Genomic DNA, 17186 nt, shown 5'->3' on the forward strand with positions numbered 1-17186 from the left:
CTACTATATAGTTGTAGTGGACACCAAAGGATCAGGAAGAATAAAATGTAGGATTTAGAGACTAACTGGATGGGATAGAATGGTCAAAAGTAATGTTATTAAGGAGTAAAAGAAACATGAAGTCATTTGACATTAATCTCTTAGCTTATAATGAAGAGATAATTTTCTTAGGAGGAATAACATTACAGAACGCTTATTTAACATTAGTAGGTGAATAAGAGTGCTTGCTTATCCTTTTGTCCTGCATTTCTACCAGCAGACTTTGGACTTCTTTGGGCAATAAGACATTTCATTTTATTTCTGCCAGTATTCATATAATATATGTTACTTTTTATTGAAGATATGATAAAATTTAGAATTATTATTTGCCATACAATTAAGTTGTGCAGTGAGTGTTATGATTTGTTGATATTTGGGAGGGTGGTGGGAGGTGGCAACTAAAATAAGTTCCCTGTGGATATTTTCCTTTCATAAGATGAATTCTATCAAGAAGTGTGAAAATATTCTATCAGAAACTGAGGACTAGTCTATTAAGAAGTGAGAGCTGTTTCATTAAGAAGTGAGAAATTCGCAGAGACCTGGGAATGTGGAGAGATCAGACAGGATCATTAAACCTGTTTCAAAATAAATTGTACAGTGATTCTGGTCAGACTAAACCAAAATTAGGCAAACTTAACTGGATAGGGAATCAGGCCCCTGGTGAGAAGTCAGGACAGTTTTTACACAAAGTCAGCCAAGAAGTATGTGTATGTCTTATACAGTGACAGAGGAAAAGTGGTTACAGAAATGGTGATACAGTTTTTGTCACCATTTTTTTCACCCAATGACACTTTTCATTGCTTTTAGAGAGAGAGAAGCATTGCTGTTTCACAAATATATGCATTTATTGGTTGCTTCTTGTATGCGTCCTGACTGGATATAGAACTGGGTGAATTGGGATGATGCTCTAACCAACTGAAGTACGCTGCTAGGGCCAGTGATAGATCTTTAAAAAAAAAAAATAAATCCTCTCTTTACAATAGGGGTTATTCACTAATGACAACAAAAGGTGTTTTTGTTACTAAAAAAGAAAAAGATGATAAGAAGAATGAATAAACAACTGTTCATGATAAAATTGTAAGTTTTAAATAAAGCAATCCATGGAGTAAAAAGCCTTTACTCTGTATGCTCTCCCAGCAGCTCAGTCCCACTCTTCTCCTCAGGAGAAAATGCTGTTAATTGTTTAGTGTTTATTCTTCTAAACTTTTCCCTACATATTTATATTTAAATATATGCATATTTGTGTATATGCATGTAATTGTGTATATATTTTAATGTAAGCCGAGTCATACTACACATTTTGAAATTTGAAAAAATTTCACATAACATATATAATTTTTTACCATCTTTCAACCTCAGTATATAAATATACCCCAGACTTCCCATATTGTCCCCTCCTGTGTAGACTATATATAAAAATGAAGGGGTACTTCCTGTTGAGATGGCAGCGTAGTCAGACGTGGGTCACCTCTTCCACAACCACATCAAAATTACAACTAAAATAAGAACAGCCATCACTCAGGACTGCCAAAAATTGGGTTGAATGGAAGTCTGACAACTGTGGATTTAAAGAAACCACATCCATCCAGATTAGTAGGAAGGATGTAGACACAGAATGGGCTGGTTCCTCACCCATGTGTGGTGGATAAAAATTCAGGAGGCATATCTCGGGAGCCAGGAGTCAGCGCTACACCAGGCCACTCAGCCCAGGGTTCCAGTGCCAGAATGGTAAGTCCCCACAACTTCTGGCTGCAAAAACCAGTGGGGATTGACAGTATCAGTGGAAGAAACTGCTGGAGCCCTAGCAGTTCCTCTCAAAGAACACACACATGGACTCACCTACTCAGACTCACTCTCTCTTAGCTCCCTTACTCTGTCTGAGCAACTCAGCCTCACCAGGGTAGCATCTTGAAAGGTACCGGTGGCATGCTAGGAGAAACTGAAGTGTCTAGCATCAAGACAGACACAGGCTATTGTCCCTTTTATACACCCTCTCACAACAGAGCCACAGAGCCAGCAAGCTGGTGCCATATCTGAGACTCTAACAACCTGGCTAACACTATTTGACCCACCTTGGAGAGCCCCAGAGACTCCATCCCACCCAACTTACTGGCCCACCCAAACTCCTTTTCCATATGAATGGCTGGTCTTAGCTTATACTGTACAACTTCCTAAAGCCTCTCAAACAAGCAACAGTTGGTCTCAGTGAGCCCCAGGCCCGGCACTAGCAGTGGGCAGCCAAGATTCATAGCTTGGCTTCGCCTGGAAATATCCAAGCCCAGCACAAATAGCAGCCATCTCAGATTGCTTTATAGCTCAGGCAGGGTGGCCCCAGGAAAAACACAGGTGAGGGCTGACCATGGCCTGCACAACCCGTGAAATCCTAGGGCCAGCGTTACCCAGTGGGCAGCTACAGACCACATTGGAGCACCACCATGCTCCACGCTAATCCTCCACGCAGCACGCACATTGGTAATAAGTGGTCACAGCCAGTCCTTACAGCTGACTGGCCTGAGTAAATCCCTCCCATAGATCTGCCAACAGCATCCAAAGCTCAACTAACTACAGGATGGTTTACTGAGCCCACATGAAGGGTGTATCTCGAGTACCCAGCTTGGGTGAAAGGGGTGGCTGTGCTGCTGGACCCTATTGAATACCTACTACATTAGGGCACACTACCAAGATGTGAAGTCATAGCAGCTCTATCTCATACTTAGAAACAAACACAGGGAGACAAAGAAACATGGCCCAAATGAAAGAACAGAGCAAAACTCCAGAAAGAGAGCTAAACGAAATGGAGATAAACAATCTATCAGATGCAGAGTTCAAAACACGGCTTATAAGGATGCTCAGGGAACTTAGTGAGGACCTCAGCAGCATAAAAAAGAGTCAGAAATGATGGATACACTAATTGAAATAAAGAACAATTTACAGGGAAGCACAGTAGAGTGGATGAAGCTGAGAATCAAATCAGTGGTTTGAGACATAAGAAAGCAAAAAACAACTACAGAGAACAAGAAGAAAAAAAGAATCCAAAAAGTGAGGATAATATAAGCAGCATCTGGAAAACTTGAAGAGGTCCAACATCCGCATCATAGGGGTGCCAGAAAGAGAAGAGGAAGAGCAAGAAATTGTAAATCTATTTGAAAAAATAATGAAAGAAAACTTCCCTAATTTGGTCAAGGAAATAGACTTGCAAGTCCAGGAAGCACAAAGAGTCCTGAACATGATGGATGCAAAGAGGCCCACTCCAAGACTCATCATAATTAAAATACCAAAGGTTAAAGATAAAGGGAGAATCTTAAAAGCAGCAAGAGAAAAGCAGTTAGTTACCTACAGGGAAGTTCTTAAAAGACTGTCAGCTCATTTCTCAAAAGAAACTTTGCAGGCTACAAGGGATTGGGAAGAAATATTCAAAGTCATGAAAAGCAGGGACCTACAGCCAAGATTGCTCTACCCAGCAAAGCTATCAAATAGAATCAAGGGGCAAATAAGGAGCTTCCCAGACAAGAAAAGGCCAAAGGAGTTCATCATTGACAAACCATTATTATGTGAAATGCTAAAAGGACTTATTTAAGAAAAAGAAGATTAAAATTGTGAACAATAAAGTGGCAAAAATACATATCTATTAACAATTGAATCTAAAAAACAAACTAAGCAAACAAAAAGAACAGAGACAGAATCATAGTTATGGAGAACATTTTGATGGTTGCCAGATGGGTGGGGGGAATGGGGGAATGGGTGGTGAGGGAAGGGGATTAAGAGGTACAAATAGGTACTTACAGAATAGCCATGGGGATGTAAAGCACAGGATAGAAAAGGGGGTAGCCAAAGAATTTATACACATGACCCATGGACATGACCAATGGTGTGGGGATTGCCTGAGGGAGTAGGGAGTGCTGGGTGGATGGGGCAAAGGGGAAAATATCAGGAAAACTGTAATAGCATAATCAATAAAATATAATTAAAAAAAAAGAAAACAGCTTTGTTTCTGCTTAAACAAGCAACATTGTTGTTACATAAAATATGCAGACAATACCAGAGGTAAAGTGGAAAAAAAAAATCAACTGAAACCTTACCACCCTAAGATAATCCCCATTTTGGTGACTAGTATTTAAATGTATCCCTTTAGGTATTCACACAAGTGTAAACCTATACTCACACCTACCACATACATATATATAGTATTTAGGAATGGCTTATACACATAAGCTGATTATTCACAAAATTATTTTAAATGTGCTTGGTGATTTTTATCTCCCTTCCTTACTCCCCCGCTCAAGCCCCCTCTCCTCCCATTTTCTACCATCCTTACCTTCCCAGTAACCAGTGGTAACTACCTGGTACATACGCTTTCCTACCTTTTTCAATGTTCATACAATGATATGCTTATGAAGTTACATAATTTACACTTGTTTGCATTGATCATTTTTCACAGAACATATTCCAGATCAGCTGAAACATAGTTCACTAATTTAGCTAATTTTTTTTGCTAGCTAAATATTCTAAGGCAGTAATCAGTAAATTACAGTCAGTGGTTCAAATTCATCCTGCTGGTTTGTAAATAAAGTTTTATTGGAACACAGCTTATTTTTCTATTCGGTCATGTTACCTTTTAAATTCTTTATCTGTTACATGTGATATATTTTCTCTTAGTTTTGTCTTTTGATTTGTTATGTTTTGCCATAACAGTTATTTTTAAATTTAAATGCAATGAAGTGAAGCGTATCTATCTTACCTAGCTTTGAGGTTCCCTATTTTGATTTAAAACGTTGCCTGACTCCAGGGTTTTATCTGTATTTTCCTAAAATTTTCATTACTTAATATTTTATAGATCTGGAATATATATATAATGCATGTGAGTGGCACTACAATGTAGTGCAGTTAAAATCAGAGTGTGGTTCTGTTATTTACTACACACGTGACCTTGGACAAGTTACAGTTTTCTCTTACCTGGGAATGCTAGTCTCTTAATATAATAGTAAAGATTAAATGAATGGTTGGTATGTAGAGAATGTTTAGAACAGTGTTGGATACATACAACCACGTAAGTATTATGATTATTTACATATTGTGGGTAGGTGTCTCATTTTTCTTCCATATGGATAACCAATTCTTCTAGTAACATTTATGGAGTAGGCCATTCTTTACTTCAATTGCTGTAAAATGCTATGTCTATTGTATATAAGTTTCCAAATATATATAACTCTGTTTTGGGGCTCTCCAGCCTATTATGTGGCTCTGTGTATTTCTGCTCCAGAGCTGCAATGGCTTAATAACTGTAGCTTTATAAATACAGAGGAGTGGTGTAGTCTTTTTACTTTGTTATGAATTGTTTTGATTCTTCTTGGTTTTCTTTGCTCTTCTGTATAATTTTTAAAAGCTCATCAAAATTTACAAAAACCTTTATCATGGAAGAGAGTGATACTAATTGGCTGGTTTTAGAATGGAACTTGTCTATGACCTCATTAATACTTCATGCAATGGAAGTTTTTAGAAGTTGGTTATATAATCTAAAGGTTGATACCATCCACTGTGCTGGATTGTCACTAGGAATATGGTGAACAAACACACTGTAGGATAGACTGTAAGCCTGCAGTTCCCGAACTATATCCTGAAATACCCCAGGGCACCTCAGAGAACTCCCAGGCTTATATCAGTTTTTTAGGGAAAAATAGCAGCATCTTTTGGACACTGCAAACTTCTAGGTCAAGGTAGTTCAGAGTTTCTACATTTGATTGTGCTTCCTTCATTTTGATGCTGTGATATCTTTGTGAAGTTGGGTTTTTGTTGGTTCCTTTGATAAAAAAACAAATATCATGCGAAAGTCATGGTGGAACAGGAAATGAGGATGGTGGTATACAGTCTGACTTCAAGTTTGAGAAGTTGTGCAGTGCCCAGTAGGTGCACATATCCCATAATAACTAACTGTGGTTATTTAAAAAATGACATTACAATATTTTTCAGTTTGTATTATTTTTTTTTAAATGATACTAATTTGTTAGGACATAAATACTCACTTGTTTGAACCTAACTATTAAATGAACTGTTAGACATTTCTTTTAGTGTAGGGGATTTGTGAAAAAAACTACTGAGAAAATAAGGGTACCAGGAACTGAGAAATTCGAGGAACTCTTTGCTTTAACAGAGTATTATAAATATTTAAAGATTAAGAACATTTGAAGTGCTGTGTAGGTAGAGTACTATATGCCATACCTGCTTATAATGGGGCAATTTAATCTGATCTGGGCACCAGGCACAGTCATTATTGAAGAAGTGATATTTAATCTGAGTTTGTAGGGAGATTAGGGGTTACTCTTGGAGAGGGTTGGTGGTGGGAAGGGTTTGTGTGATGCGGGCAATACTGACAGCAGTGCCTTACGGGGGAAGGGAGCGTGATAAAAGGGGCAGAGGCTGGAAAGTGGGCAAAGGCCAGGTCACAGTGACATGGAAGTCCAGTTAGATTTCCAGTTAGGCATTCATTTAGATTTTTTTGTAAAATGACATGGCAAGCCTTTGAGCGATTTTATGGGCCCAGCATGCTTCCGCTGTGCGACTCTGCTACTCCCTTTGAGCGATTTTAAATGAAGGAAGAATGTCTCACTGCCTGTTCACTGAAGGGATAAAACACAAAGATGATATACATAAATATTTAAATATCCTGTACGCTAAGTGATATACAGTGGATATTTTTTGTAAAATTTTGTAGTACCTTGATTTTCAAAGGCATTTGTACACTTCCCAGTGAGTATGATTTTTTCCTTAATTTCCTTTGACACAGTACACTCTTTTGTTCAACTTGGTGGATATGGACTTTTTCTTTTAATCCTCACATGAGAATATGTTTATTGATTTTAGAGAGAGAGGAAAAGAGGGAGGGCTAGAGAGAGAGAAATTGGAGAGAAAGAGAAAGAGGAAGAAAAAAAGAAACATTGATTGGCTGCCTCCTATATGAGCCCCAACTGGGGACTGAACCTGCAAACTTAAGTATGTGCCCAGACCAGGGATCGAAAATGTATTCTTTTAGTGTGTGGACTGACACTCCAACCAAGGTTGTGTGTTCAGTCGCCAATCAAGGCACATACCTACCTAGGCTGCATGTTTGATTTTTGGACAGGTTGCATACAGGAGGCAGCGTTTCGATGTTTCTCTTTTCACATTGGTGTTTCTCTCTCTCTGTCCACCCCCTGCCCCAAAACTCAATAATAAAAAATATGCTTGGGTGAGGATTTAAAAAAATAAAAAAAAGAATGAACTCAAGAGCAAGATAGAATTAAACTGGAAAACATTTACATTGGTATTTTTTTCAAATGGCGAAACATTTTTCTGAATTGTAAAATTTCATATTAGATATTAATATATCTAATAAATATTTCAAACTGTTAATTTGCACATTCTGGCTGTCAGTGTAGTATTTTTATATATCAGGAATTTTCCTGAGTTATTTAAATTTGGGTGGTATAAAAAAGATAGAATAGCTATACAGGAAAGGTAGAAAAGTAGTTTTTCAAAGTTTAGCTATCATTTTGTACTGCACTGAAGTTTATACAATATTTTGATTTTTTTTACTATAATTCCAGTAAAATACTGCAATATAATATTTATATGATAATAAGAAGCAAATTAATGCAGGTTACTTCTAAAAAATTCCTAAGCTCATTTTCAAGAGTTTTAAGACTTGAAGAATTAATTTCATATTCATGAAATGGGTATGGGAACCCCCTCTTGGTACTTGGGACAGGGTGATTAGTCTGTTTGGAATCTGCTTGTCATGGTAAATGTTGGGAAAACATTAAAACAAATGAATATTTTCTTTCCTCTGCCAGTATGTTTTGCATTTATTTAGAATGATTCATCATGTAATAAAGAATTAGTGCTATCCTTAAATTCATAATGTAAATAAGTTATAAATAAAGGAGCGTATAGATGTTTTTAAAAAGCCTTTCTTTCGTTTATTGGCCTAAGCCTCACTGATAGTTTACATGAAGAAATCTGATTACAACTTGAGTTGTTTACCATGTTGTTGGTCATTAGCTTTCTCTGGCTGAAAATACAAGGTTTATAGCAAATGTTTTCTTTAAGTTATTTTCTTCCCATGTTTAAAGAACTGGCCAAGGACTTAGAAAAATTTAACTGATTCCTCCTGTGCTCGTTACATAAGAATGAATTCTAGATGAAAATTAAATATGGAAAATGAAACTACAAAAATACTAGCACAAAATAAAGTTTTGACAGTCTTGTGATAAAGGTCTTTTCAAAAAAAATTTTTTTTAATCTCACCTGATGGTGTGTTTATTAACTTTAGAGAAGGAGAAAGGGAAAGGGGGAAACATTGATATGAGACAGAAACATTCATTGGTTGCCTCCTATACCTGTGGTGACTGGGGATCGTACCCACAGCCTAGGTATGTGCTCTGACTGGGGATCGAACACACAGTCTTTTGGTGTATGGGACAGTGCTCCAACCAAATGAGCAATCCATCCAGCCAAGGCAAAAAAAGACCTTTTAAACTATAACAGATTTAATTTTCCAAAGTTAAAATTTACTTTCTTATGACAAAACTCATAAAGTCAAAATAGAAAAAAAGAGTATTTGCAAAACATGGTAGCCCAAAGATTGCTTTTAAGTTAATAGGATGGACAGTGTATGTATAGTGAATTTATAAAAGAAATGGAGCCAGTAAGCATAAAAAAGAAAAATCTTTTTAACAGAAAACCATTTCAATTGTCTGCCTCTTTAATGTGCCATAAGAAATTTCACGTTGAATATAATAATGTTAAATATTTATAAATTCTATTGTAGAGGTTGAGATAAAACTTTATTAGATCTTTGTATTATCTAACAAAGTTTGATTTTGAGCTACCAGAGAATTTTTTTCTAATGTTGTCTTTTTTCCCTCAATTTTACTTTGTATTAGTTTCAGATGTATAGCATAGTGGTAAGATAATCATATACTTTATAAAGTTTTTCCCCTGATATTCCCAGTACCCACCTGACAACATAGTAATTACAATATTATCAACTGTATTCCCTATGCTGCACTTGAGATCCCTGTGACCATTTGTAACTACCCATCTGTACTTAATCAGTTCCTTCACCTTTTTTACCCAGTCCCCCAAACCCCCTCCCCTCTAACAACCTTCAGTCTCCTCTCTATGAGTCTGTTTCAATTTTGAGTCTTTGTTTATGTGGTTCTTTAGATTCCACATACAAATGAAATATATGGTATTTTTCTTTCTCTGACTGACTTCACTTAGCATAATGCCGTCTAGGTCCATGCATGCTGTCGACCAGTGGTAAGATTTCATCCTTTCTGATGTCCAAGTAAGATCCATTGTATGTATATGTACCACCACTTTATTATTCACTCAACTGTTGATGTACACTTGGGTTCATTACATATCTTGGCTATTGTAAATAATGCTGCACTGAACATAGGGGTGCATACATTGTTTTAAATTAGTGTTTGGGGTTTCCTTAGATACATACTCAGTAGTGGAATCACTGGATCATAAGGTAGTTCCATTTATAATTTTTTGAGGACCCACCCTCCATGCTGTTTTCCATAGTGGGTGCACCAGTCTGCATACCCCTCAACAGTGCACTAGGGTTCCCTTTTCTCCACATCCTTGCCATCATCTGTTGTTTGTGGGTTTATTGATGGTAGCCGTTCTGACAGGCGTGAAGGGATATCTCATAGTGGTTTTAATATTTGCATTTCTCTGGTGGCTAGTGCTGTTGATCATCTTTTCATATGTCTATTGGCCATCTGTACGTCCTCTTTGGAGGAGTGTCTGTTCAGGTCCTCTGCCCATTTTTTAATTGCACTGTTCGTTTTTTGGTGTTGAGTTGTATGAGTTCTTTATAAATTTTGGATATTAACCCCTTATCGGATGTATCATTCGCAGATACGTTCTCCTGATCAGTAGGTTGTCTTTTTGTTTTGTTGATAGTTTCCTCTGCTGAGCAAAAATTGTTTAGATTGATGTAGTCCCATTGGTTTGTTTGTTTGTTTATTTTTGTTTCTCTTGCCTGAGGAGATCGATCAGAAAAAACACTGCTAAGAGAAATGGCAGAGATTTTATTGCCTATGTTTTCTTCTGGGTGTTTTAAGGTTTTGAGTCTTACATTTAAGTCTTTAATGTATTTTGAGTTTATTCTTATATATGATGTAAGAAGGTGGTCTAGTTTCTTTCCTTTTTTTTTTTCTTTTTTTTTTGCATGTATCTGTCCAGGTTTCCCAACACGATTTATTGAATAGACTGTCTTTAGCTCATTGAATGTACTTGCCTTCTCTGTCATAGATTAATTGCCACATAGGCGCAGGTTTATTTCTGGGCTCTCTGTTCTGGTCCATTGGTCTCTATGCCTGTTTTTATGCCAGTACCATGCTGTTTTGATTACTCTAGCCTTGTAGTATAATTTGATATTAAGTGGTGTGATACCTCCAGCTTTGTTGTTGAATAAGAGTGGAGAAAGTGGATATCTCTGTCTTGCTCCTGATCTTAAGGGAAATGTTTTTATCCTGCCTTGTTGAGTATGATATTGGTTGTGGGTTTGCTTATATTGTCTTCATTATGTTGAGGATATGTTCCCTCTTCCTGTTTTGCTGAGAGTTGTTATCATAAATGGGTGTTGGATTTTGTAAAATGCAATTTCTGCATCTATTGATATAATAAGATTTTTAGCTTTTGTTTTGTTTATATGGTTTATCATGCTTTTCTTTATCATGTTAATGGATTTACAGATGTTGAACCATTCTTGTATCCCAGTATTAAGTCTCACTTGATCATTGTGTATGATTTTTTTTAATGTATTGCTGAATTTGGTTTATTAATATTTTGTTGAAGACTTTTGCATGTATGTTCATCAGGCATGTTGCCTTCTTTCTTTGTAATGTCCTTACCTGGTTTTGCAGTCAGGATAATGCTGGCCTTGTAGAATGAGCTTGGGAGTCTTTCCTCCTCCTGTTTTTTTGTGAATAGTTTGAGAAGGATAGGTGTTCTCTGAATATTTGGTAAAATTAATCTGTGACACTGCTGGGTCCAGGACTTCTGTTTCTTGGGAATTTTTTATTATGGTTTCAGTTTGGTTAGTTATAATCAGTCTGTTCAGATTTTCTGTTACTTTATGATTTTGAAAGTTTTGGATGATTGTATATTTATTCAAATTTATCCTTTCCTTCCAGATTGTTCACTTTATTGGCATGTAGTTGTAATATTGTCATATAATTTTTTTGGTGTATTTCTTTGCTGTTGTTACTTCTCTTTCATTTCTGATTTTATTTATTTGGGTGTTCTCTCTTATTCTTGATAACTCTAGATAAAAATTTTTCAATTTTGTTTACTATTTCAAAGAATCAGATCTTGGATTTATTTATTTTTTTTGTATTTTTATTTTGGTTCTATTTTCACTTGTCTTAGGTTATCTGTTTGTTTATTCCTGATCTCATTGTTAACCCATTCATTGTTTAGTAACATGTGATTTAGTCTCCATTTGTTTTTGTGTTCAGTTCTTTTTCTTGTAATTGATTTGTAGTTTCATACTATTGTGGTCAAAGAAGATGCTTGAAATGATTCAGTCTTCTTAAATTTATTGAGACTTGTTTTGTGTCCTAACGTGTGGTCTGTCCTGGAAAATGCTTCATGTGATGCACTTGACAAGAATGTATATAATGCTGCTTTGAGGAGAAGTGCTCTGAAGATAATCAATTAAATCTTTCTAGTCTAGTGTTTCATTTAAGGCCACTGTGTCCTTGTTGATTTTCTGTCTGGAAGATTTATCTGTTGATGTCAAGGGGGAGATAAAATCCCCTGCTATGACTGTATTATTGTTGATTTCTCCCTTTATATTCATCAACATTTACTTTATATACTTAGATTCTTTTATGTTGTGTGCATAAATGTTTGCAAGGTTTATCCTCTTGCAACAATCCTCTTGGATTTATTCCTTTATCATTATGTATCACCTCCTTTCTCTCTTATTATATAGCCTTTGTTTTAAAGTCTGTTCTGTCTGTTATAGGTTTTGCTATGCCAGCTTCTTCTTCATTTCCCTTTGTATGAAATATCTTTTCCAGTCCTTTATCTTTTGCTGTGAGGTTCACTTTTGTAGTCAGCATATATATGAGTCTTGTTTTTAGTGTGTGTGTTTTTTTAATACATGAAGCTACCCTATAGGTACTTTGATTGGACCATTTAATTTTCATTTAAGGTGATTATTGATAGGTATGTGTTTATTGCCATTTTATTCTTTATAATTATGTTCCTTCCCTCCCCTCTTCTTCCCTCCTTCCTCCTTCTCCTCTTTCTTCTTTTTCAAGAAGTCCCTTTAATGGTTCTTGCAATACTGGTTTGTTGGTGATGAACTCCTTTAGCTTTTTATTGTCTGGGAAGCTCTTTATTTCTCCTAAAATTTTAAATGATGGCTTTACCGGGTAGAATAATCTTAATCATATGTTCTTGGCTTCCATCACTTGAAATTTTTGATGCAGGTCCTTTCTGGCATAAAATGTTTTTGTTGAGAAATCAGCTGACATTCTTATGAGAGCTCCCTTTGTAGGTAACTCTTTTCTTGTTGTTTTTAAGCTTTTCTTTTTTCCTCTTTACCTTTAACCTTTGCTATTTTAAATATGATGTGTCTTGGTGTGGCCTCTTTGGGTTCATCTTGTTTAGGATTTCCTGTGTTTCCTGGACTTGTGTCTTTCTTCTTTACCAGGTTAGTGTAGTTTTCAGTAATTATTTCAGTAATTATAGGTACTCAATCTCTTGCTCTGTCTTTTCCTTTTGGTACCCCTGTTAGGCATATGTTGTAATGGTTCCTGTTGTCCCAGAGGCCCTTAGACTTTCCTCATTTTTTAAAATTCCTTTTCTTTTTGCTGCCCTGATTGGGTGTTTTCTGCTATCTTGTCTTCCAAATCGTTGATTTGATCCTCCGTTTCATCTAACCTGCTGTTTATTCATTCTAGTGAGTTCTTCATTTCAGATAATTGTGTTCTTTATTTCTTGCTCTTTTTTAAGGTTTATTTATATAATTTTTTATGGGTACTATCTCCTTGTTTCTGTTCTCACTGAGTTCATCTATTCTTTGCCTATGCTTCTTGAGCATCCTTATAACCATTGTTTTTAACTCTGTGTCTGGTATATTGCTTGCCAGTTTTAATTAGATATTTTTTCTGGAGATTTATCTTTTCTTTTTTTATTTGCAATATGTTCGTTTGTCTCCCCATTTTATCTGCCTCTCTGAATTAGTTTTTGTATATTAGGTAGATCTGCTATGCTTTCCAGTCTTGGTATGGAGACCTTACGTAGTAAGTGTCCAGTGGTCCTCAGTGGTGCAGTCTCTCTGTTCACACAAGCACAATGCTCCAGAAATGTCTTTTGTGTGGGTTATGTGAGTGCTCCTGTTGTAGTTTTAGTCTTGATTGCTCTTGGCTTATTCTTTGGTATAGTTTGTCCTGGGCTGGCTGACTGTGAGGATTGACTCCTACCGCTTTGTACAAGCTTCTGTACAGGGGCTGACCTCACAAAATGGACTTGGCCCCAGCAGTGCCTGGCACCTGCTGAGATCTTTATGTATACCGCTTGCAGAGTTAATTGGATCATGCTCTGATGTGGTCTGAAGCCTACCAGTGGGTGTTTGGTCCTGAAAACTCTGGGGAGGGCCTCAGGTGCAGGTCAGTGCCAGGCACTGATTGCAACTTGCCCTGGGCCACCTGTTTGGAGCTATAATGCAGTCTGCAGTTTGTGGCAGCCTCGGCTGGGCCTGGGTGTGCATAAAAGGGACCAAACTGCATACAAAGGTTTTCTTCCACCAGCACAGAGCCTGGGGGAGGTCAGCAGAAGGCCAAGGCACTCAGATTAGCCTTCGTTTGCTGGCTGCCCATTAGGCTCAGTCACTGAAAGGGCCTCTGGTGGTATGTGAATTGTGAGAGGTAGGTCTCAGTGAGCCACCAGGTATGAGTGAGTGTGATATTCACTAGATTGATAACAGATTTAACTTTGATACAATTGCTGGATCTGAGGCCACTCAGCAAAAGTCTCAGGATATACCAAGGCCAGCCACCACCCATTGGTTGCCCATGGACCTTTGTGGTGGGCAGGGTCTTGGAGTTACTTGGGTGAGGGCAGCAGAATTCATCAGGCACCAAAAGATCAAGATTTAGTCATGTGAAGGGAGGGTTTTGCATAAGAACAGTGACATCCATCAGACGTGCAAGGAGAAAAGGCACCCTGCTTTAGACCCATACAACTCAACCTCTCTTCTAGTCTGCCTGGGCCTCCTCAAGAGTCTTTCAAGAAAGTCTTCACCATAGGCCACAGCCAGCTGACTCTTCTGCAGGGTGTGAACTTGGCAGTGCAGGATGACAGGGAGTCAGAAGTGTGGGGTCAGTGGATATCCCCAGGTTAGTGCTGTGTAAGAGTGCTAGATCCAGGAAAGACGGAATCTGTAGGCAGTGTGGGAGAGGGACTCAGCACAAGGACCCTGCGGCTGTCCCATCAGCTCTCTCCCTGGAGTCACACAACCCAGTCTCTCCTGGTAGGACTCTAATCTGCCCAATCCGCCATCCTTCTGCTGAAACCCAGTGTGAGTGGCTGTGAACAAGAATTATTGCCCTGGTTCTCTTAAGAGGGTACTTGGGTTTCTAGCAGAGTCCTATCTTCCCTTGGTGGACATAATCCCTGCTGATTTTCACAGCCATATGTAATCCCTGCTGATTTTCACAGCCATATGTTACGTGGGCTCCTCTTTGCAGCTGTGGTGCTCTGGTACTCTGGGCTGGGGAACCCGGCATGGGGTTGAGACACCTCACTCCTCACGGGCGACTTTTGCAGCTGAAATGGTCAGCCCTTTTTGAAACCCTGCCTTTCCTACCAGTCTTGGTGTGGCTTCTTCTGTAAATCCTTGGCTGTAAGACTTCTGTCCAGCTAGTCTTCAGTTGGTTATTCAGTTTGATTGTTCTAAAGTTTAGTTGTAATTTCAGTTTGGATGTAGAAGGAGAGGAGTGTAACATTCAGCTTCTCTGGCACCACTGTGGATCATTCCTCTAATATTCTTCTAAATGGGTCAAATTTCGATCTCCTAGTAAAAAATAAATTTTATTTATTAGATATTCATAGTAAAATAACTATTTATGTATCATACCTGAAAAGCATAACTATTTATAAATAATTTTTGGACATAATATGTATTTTTTTTACAGAAATAATAGAAGAAAGTTTTGGATAACTTTGTTCTTTTTCTTTGTTATTTTTGTAGGACCCAGCATTCGAACATTCACTCCATTTTATTTTCTGGTGGAGCCAATGGATACACTGTCAATTAGAGGCTCTTCTGTTGTATTAAACTGTTCAGCCTATTCAGAGCCTTCTCCAAAAATTGAATGGAAAAAAGATGGAACATTTTTAAACTTAGTATCAGATGATCGTCGCCAGCTTCTCTCAGATGGGTCTTTATTTATCAGCAACGTGGTGCATTCGAAACACAATAAACCTGATGAAGGCTATTATCAGTGTGTGGCCACTGTTGATAGTCTTGGAACTATTGTCAGTAGAACAGCCAAGCTCACAGTAGCAGGTAAGTTTTGTTAAGTAACTTATTTGTATTTTCAAAGTTTTATAAATGGTAAATTTTAATAAAACAGTATTATCCTAGACTTTTCATTTAACTGGTAACAGCAGATGATACATTTACTTAACAAGTATCAATTGACCATGTGCTATGTAGGACTTGCTCAGTACTGTAGGGAATAAGCTATAGCATTTCCCCACTTTCAAATGATTTAGATGGCTTAAGGTTGCTATTAGAAGTCCTGAACCAGTTCTTTATTTCCTTTGTAACTTGGGAATGGCAGAGGAAGATGTGTAGGAAAATTGAGTCACCTTAGTTGCTAATTTTTATCCTATTCAGCATAACCATTTAGTATGGCTTTATAAAACTGAAAGTATAGCCAGAATCATGCCTTAACCAAGGAAAAGACATTTAATTGGATAAATTATTTAAAACTCTGTAGGCTATATACGTTAAGGTGAAGAACAGAAAGTTTTAAGGAAAGAAGCATTTACTTTAGAGCATTCTCATTTGAAGAATGATGGAAAATGTAAGAAAAATCAAGACCTTAGAAGAGTAAGATGTGGTTCCTACACAGGTCATGCCTGTTTTGTGGTAGACACTGGAATTTCTCAAATCAGGGTTTCTTTGCCTGTTACAGATCAAATACTTGGTTTTTGTTAAGTTTCACATTATATGAAAATTGTATTATCTTTAAGTCTTATCTTTATAGTCAGTCACCTAGGTGAAATGCTAACATGTGAAAAAAATACAGCTGAGACTAGTTTCACATCTCGTTCCCACCTCAGGTCATGGCTCCCCATCTTGTGCTGACTCCAGGGTGTATTTGCTCATTCATTCAGAGTATGATGGCTCCTTTCCTCTTTGGAGCAAAATACTCAAAGTCGTACTTGAATATGATGTAAGGTTACTGTAGTTATTCCATAATTACAGATTTGAGGATGGAAAAATTTTTTGAAAAGTCAGTTCTTGAGACAATCTATCTTTTCTTCTTATTTTTAAAATCTATTTGCCAGGCTTTCTCCAACTTGTTGATAAATAAGTTAACATCGTGACTGCCCCTGTAATGTCACTTAGGTCAGCTCTTGTTTATCATTTATGTTCTTAAACTTTATTATTTTTGTAGTATATATCAGAACTGCTTCCTTTCAGCTGTAGCCCACATCCAATCACCAAATCCAGTGGACTCTGGCTTCCCAGTTTCTCTGTACTTCATTCACTTTCTCCTTCCTGAGGCTGCGCATCATCCCTCACCACAGCCTTGTCACTGTCTGCCGCCTCATCCTTTTCCTCCTCCAGTCCATCCCCACACTGTGGTGATGAGCTCTGTTTTTCACCCATCAGTGACTCTCCAGTAACAGCGTGAGGTTAATATCCTAACTCTTTGGGGCCTCTTCGGTCCTTTCATGATCTGGCCTTCACTTCTCCAGCTCTATTTCTTATCACTTCATTCTGCCCTCTCCCCCCATCACCACCATCCCACAGTTTAAGTTTTGGCAGTGCTGAATGTTTTCAGTCCCCTTTCCTTCTCTGCCTCTGGCTTTTGCTCATGGCTTCCGCACTGCCTAATAATGCT

General features: G+C 37.6%; 1 protein-coding gene across 8 annotated transcripts in view; it reads left to right on the forward strand.

Annotated features, from left to right (window-relative positions):
- NEO1 (neogenin 1) overlaps positions 1-17186 on the forward strand; it is a 273818-nt gene that overhangs the window by 70183 nt on the left and 186449 nt on the right. For all 8 annotated transcript variants that reach the window (XM_054564206.1, XM_054564642.1, XM_054564241.1 and 5 more), the window contains exon 2: positions 15299-15616. In XM_054564206.1, coding sequence (XP_054420181.1) covers positions 15299-15616 — 318 coding nt within the window. The remainder of the gene's footprint in view (positions 1-15298; positions 15617-17186) is intronic.

The sequence above is a fragment of the Pteronotus mesoamericanus genome, unplaced genomic scaffold, assembly GCF_021234165.1.
Source record: "Pteronotus mesoamericanus isolate MK-2021 breed Mesoamerican mustached bat unplaced genomic scaffold, CSHL_Meso_final contig_100, whole genome shotgun sequence".
In the NCBI taxonomy this organism is placed as follows: Eukaryota; Metazoa; Chordata; class Mammalia; order Chiroptera; family Mormoopidae; genus Pteronotus; species Pteronotus mesoamericanus.